General features: G+C 40.0%; 1 protein-coding gene across 1 annotated transcript in view; it reads right to left on the bottom strand.

The window, feature by feature from the left end:
- LOC107724081 (histone-lysine N-methyltransferase ASH1L-like) overlaps positions 1-5,058 on the bottom strand; it is a 23,882-nt gene that overhangs the window by 2,759 nt on the left and 16,065 nt on the right. The window contains exons 10-15 of the mRNA XM_016532854.1: positions 3,134-3,280; positions 1,451-1,559; positions 896-1,057; positions 720-790; positions 325-491; positions 63-215 (exon numbers count right to left, since the gene is read on the bottom strand). Of these exons, the coding sequence (XP_016388340.1) occupies positions 63-215; positions 325-491; positions 720-790; positions 896-1,057; positions 1,451-1,559; positions 3,134-3,280 (809 nt within the window). The remainder of the gene's footprint in view (positions 1-62; positions 216-324; positions 492-719; positions 791-895; positions 1,058-1,450; positions 1,560-3,133; positions 3,281-5,058) is intronic.

The following is a 5,058-nucleotide window of genomic DNA, read 5'->3' as shown; positions in this document are numbered from 1 at the left end:
TTTTTTTTTTTTTTTTTTTGTAAAGTATGATGGTTTGTGTGAATGAATTAGTGTCTGTTTACCCTTGTAGCTTGTGATCATGTCACATATCTCCTTGAAGATGTGTGCCAGGCGTGCAGTGCGTGTAACTTCCGTGTTCTCCTCGGCTGCCGCAAGTCTGCGTGTGCGCACAGAGCGTGACGTCTGCAGCGCTGAGAACTGAGTCAGAAATACATCTGGAAAAAAGCAACACACAATGCTAATCGTGCAACATTTACCTGAAGTCTCAAAGCAGAATAATGACACTTGAGATCAAGTTGATGAATTGTGCGCATGTCCACACACCTGACTTGATGTTGCCATCATCGCGGATGACTCCTCCCCAGCGTGTGTAAAGAGACAAACCACTGTTCTCCCTCTCTCGCTCTCCCTCTCGCTTAAGAAGTTCCTGTTTCTCCCGCATCTTCTCCCAATTCCGCAGCAGGAACACTCGATGTTTCAGCACAAAGTTCCTAATTTCAACAAGAAACCAGCAGAGGATGTCTGAGTGTGAGAGATTGGTCTATTATATTAGGTCGTTTCATATAAAGTCACTCCGTTTATTTCAATGTGCCAAATGTAAAATGAAATTATGACTGTTTTTGTTACAAATACATCCTCTACTGGTAATTGGACTTGCAAAGCGTGTAAAATATGACCCTTTAAAACCAGAAAATTAAAAGTGTGTGATGGCATCCTACCTCTCTCTGTTTGACATAGGCTTCATTAAAAGGTGCTGGTAAAACTTGCTGCTGTCACTGGACTCTTCCTCCTTAATGGTCAAATACAAAATAATGGTTTTGCATTAGGAAAATGTTGTACTAGCAGCTACTGTAGCCAATAGTAGTGCATCATTATTGAATGAACTGTGTCATACCCGTTTCTTCAGTGAGTGTTTGGACTTGCGTTTCTCTTTCAGTCTCCCCAGCCTCCGGGCTCCGCCCCCTGATCCGCCCCCTTTCCCAGGCAGCCCATTGATTCGTTGGCTCTTGCCGCCAATGATGCCACGGCAACCCTCTGAGCCACACTTGCAGGCTTGCTGCATAGCAACAAGAGCAGAGAAACATTATCATTTGGCAAGCAAGAGGAAAATGTTAAACATCTACTACAGGTCCAATCCACCAGCATATCAAAAACCTGATGTTAAAATGTTAAAAAAAGAAAAATAAATGTAAACTATCAGTGGTAATCAACCTTGTTAATGTGAAATATTACAATAAATAAAAGCTTAAAAAAAAAATAATAATTCTCAAGTCTTCTAAACTCTGTGGCTGAAGTTATTAAGCGGCTATGAGTGATTGAATCAACACCACCGATCATCCGCTACAAAACACAGCTGCATACATACACACTGTGCATGTGTATGTACATGCTTCAGACAGGCACGTTCCTGACATGCAGGATACGGGTGGCCTCAACTCTTCCAACGTACCTGTTCTTCTGTGTTGAAGGAGTGGAAGTTGTAGTCATATGTCAGCTCTGTTCCGCTGTCGACGTCTTTCAAAGCAAACAGACCAATACGGTACACTCCATTCACCGACCTGAAAGAAAGACGGACAGACTGATGATTTAAACTCAACTCAACCTTAGTCAAGTTTCTAAAGCAACAATACAGAAAGCTGCGGAGCATCACTACTCTAGTCTTCAGTGTCACATGATCCTTCAGAAATCATTCTAATATCCTGTTTTCTTGCTCAAGAAACATTTATTTTTTATTATCAACACTGAAAACAGTTGTGCTGCTTAATATTTCTGTGGAAACCGTGATACATTTTTTTCAGGACTCTTCAATGAATACAAAATCCAAAAGAACCGCATTTATTTGAAATATGATTTTTTTTGCAACCATGTCACTTGATCTAATGATCTACTGTCACTTTTGATCAATTTCCTGAATAAGACTACTATTTTCTTTCCAAAAACTGTTGAACTGTAGTGTAATCATGTTAAACGCCTTGTCTGTCTTACTGCTTTAGGCCCAATCCCAATTCTATTTTATACCCCTTCCCCTTGACATTTCTTTGAGTAACATGACCGTAATATGAACTCACGATTGAATGCAACATAAAACAAATGATTACTTTTCGTTAAAATCTTTATTAATGCCAAAAAATGCTTACATTTGTGTCTTTTTGTTCTCTCGGGCAGCCATGTTGCCGCTGAAGCCGGTTTACGCTGAGATAATTCATACCCCTTCGTTTGAAGTGTGGTCCCGAAAAATCTTCGTTTGAAGTGCTATCTGGCCCTTCCCCTACCCCTACCCCTCCAACCAAAAGAGAATTGAGACACCCCTACCCCTTCACGTGAACGCGCGAAACGGAGGGGTAGGGGAAAGGGGAAGGGCTAAGGGGTAGAATTGGGATTGGGCCTTAATATATTGTAGCTACGCTGCATATGAATGTTGAGCCTCGAAAGCAAATGAACTCAAGCAACATCAAGCATTCTGGGTTTGATATTGAACAACTAGGCTGAGTTGTACATTATGCAATAAGGTAGAATGAGGCCATTTTGCCACAGATGTGGGTGTGTGTGTGCTCTAACAGCTAACCACTGGGCAGCACAGCTGTGTCCCCCACCCTAAAACACAAGCTATAGATAATCGCTCTTCTGTGACAAGATGGATGATCTGCCACCATCCAGCCTACAAGCACTGTTTTTAATGTGTGTATGTGTGTGTGAAAGAGAAAAACGTAGACAGAGCAAGAGATGGAGGAGATTACATTTTTCTGTGGACTATGTGTGAACACCAACACCTAATGTGTGTGTAATTGTGTTACGGTACCAAGCAGATGTTGGTCACTGACCTGGATCTTGAGTTCACAATCTCGTTGCTAATATATAATCCTTCAGATTTTGACTAATTAAGCTAATTTATGAAACAACAGTTTCAACAGCAGTGACCTCTTCCTCTTTAATTTGTTCAACATGACCATGGTTTGTTCATAATACAGCCATTTCTAAAGGATAAAGTCATTGCTCACTCAGTACTTGTGATCGTCCACGTCCCCAGTGACTCATCGTTAAAAATGACCTTTCTGATTCAGAACATCAGAAGCTGATGGAATTTTATTATTGTACTTCTTCAGTGACTCATCAACGGTTTTGTTTTACTCACCATTTCTGCATCTCACAGTTGGGCTCACAGCTGTGGTTGACAAAGCGAGCCTCGTTGCCCATGCGGTAGCTGTCGATGACCATGCCGCTGTCCAGGTTCAGACAGTAGTGGCCACTGTGGGAGAAGTACTGCTCCATCATGCGACTCCTAAACACAAAACAGACTTGCTGAATGTATGATAATATTCTTCAGAACAGCAGATTAAACAATCAATCAAGTAAAACTAAACTAAAAGCCTTTCCCGAGTCCTGTCAACTCTAAACTGTCCTATCATCATGAAGTCAAAAACGCAAAAAATTTTTTAATTAATTAAAAAATAATAATGCTGTAAATAAGTTCAGTTTCTTGCACAGAACAATCGTTTTGCTTCATAAGACCTCAATATATCGTCAGGAGCCATGGGTTTTGGGTATTAAAGACGGGCAGCCGCTGACTTGCATTTTATGAATCACCAAGGTTTCAGCAAAAAATCTTCTTTACTGTTCTACTCAAGAAAAAAACTCGCCTACATCTTGGATGGCCTGAGGGTAAGTAAATTAACAGCAAACTTTCATTTTTGGGTGAACTATCCCTTTAATAGTGCAATGTAGTTGCTACCAAAGTCTCTTTAAGGCAAGTCATATCACTCGGCGGCCATCTTTGAAACGCCTCTCGGGCATGCAAGTGCAACTTCTATTTCTTTGAATGGGGAAACAACAAATTTTCCAAAACTGTTCATGAAGCTTGCGATTAAATTTCATATTTGAAATCACCAAAGAAATCTGACGACAACTGACAAAAATCTTAAATGTTGTTTATTTTGCTCAAATAGCATTATAAAAAGCGTATTATTTAGGCTAGATCAGCCAGTGCGCATGCACAGTCCTAAGCGCACATTTTAGAGCGCTGACTGTTTCTATAGCAACCGGGACTTCTAACGGCAGGTGCAGTGACACGCCGACTTTACCGATTAGCAATTGGCTCTTTCATTCAGAAGGCGGACCTTCTTGCGATTGAGCGGCCATATTGAGCGTTGCATTTTTCCCCATTCATTTTTCCGTTGCATTTTTCCCCATAGCAACCAAGTCTTTGGTTGCTACCCTCTAATTCTTAGTTAGAATGTTTTAAATGCTTATATCTTTGTGCAATTTTGTGCATAGTTTTAAATGAACACTATTAAAAATGGTAGTAATTTAATTATCTTTTATGTATTTTTTTAAGATATTGTATTTCCAGCTGTATTAAACATCACATATGTTCTGATGGTTTGCGATTTTGTCGGTGTGATTTTTCTCTGACTTTGTGGCAGTATTCTGCTTTAAAAAGAAAACAAAATATTAGTCAACGCAACATATAACTGAAAAAAATAAATAAATAAAACAAAATAAACAATTTAATTCCTGAAAAGGTTTATACATAGCATTTGAGCTTCACATTAAATTGGAATTAAAGGGATAGTTCACCCAAAAATGAAAATTTGATGTTTATCTGCTTACTCCCAGGGCATCCAAGATGTAGGTGACTTTGTTTCTTCAGTAGAACACAAACGAAGATTTTTAACTCAAACCGTTGCAGTCTGTCAGTCATATATAATGTAAGTGAATGGGAATCACGCCTTTGAGAGTCAAAAAAACATACACAAACAAAACCAAATGAAACCCTGCGGCTCGTGATGATACACTGATGTGAAAAGACACAAAACGATCGGTCCGTGCAAGAAACTGAACAGTATTTATATTGTTTTTTACCTCTGATTCACCGCAATGCCTGAACTGTCCTGAGCGCGTTCTCACCAGCCGGCGCCTGACGCGTCTTCTTCTTCTTGCTTTACGGCGAATCGCAGACTTATAAGTGCATTACTGCCACCTATCTCTCAAATGGACCATTGACACTACAATCTCAATTAGGAGTGTCAATGGTCCATTTGAGAGATAGGTGGCAGTAAT

This window comes from Sinocyclocheilus rhinocerous, unplaced genomic scaffold, assembly GCF_001515625.1.
Source record: "Sinocyclocheilus rhinocerous isolate Xijiao unplaced genomic scaffold, SAMN03320098_v1.1 scaffold335, whole genome shotgun sequence".
Classification (NCBI taxonomy): domain Eukaryota; kingdom Metazoa; phylum Chordata; class Actinopteri; order Cypriniformes; family Cyprinidae; genus Sinocyclocheilus; species Sinocyclocheilus rhinocerous.
This window is presented reverse-complemented; position numbering and strand designations above follow the sequence as displayed.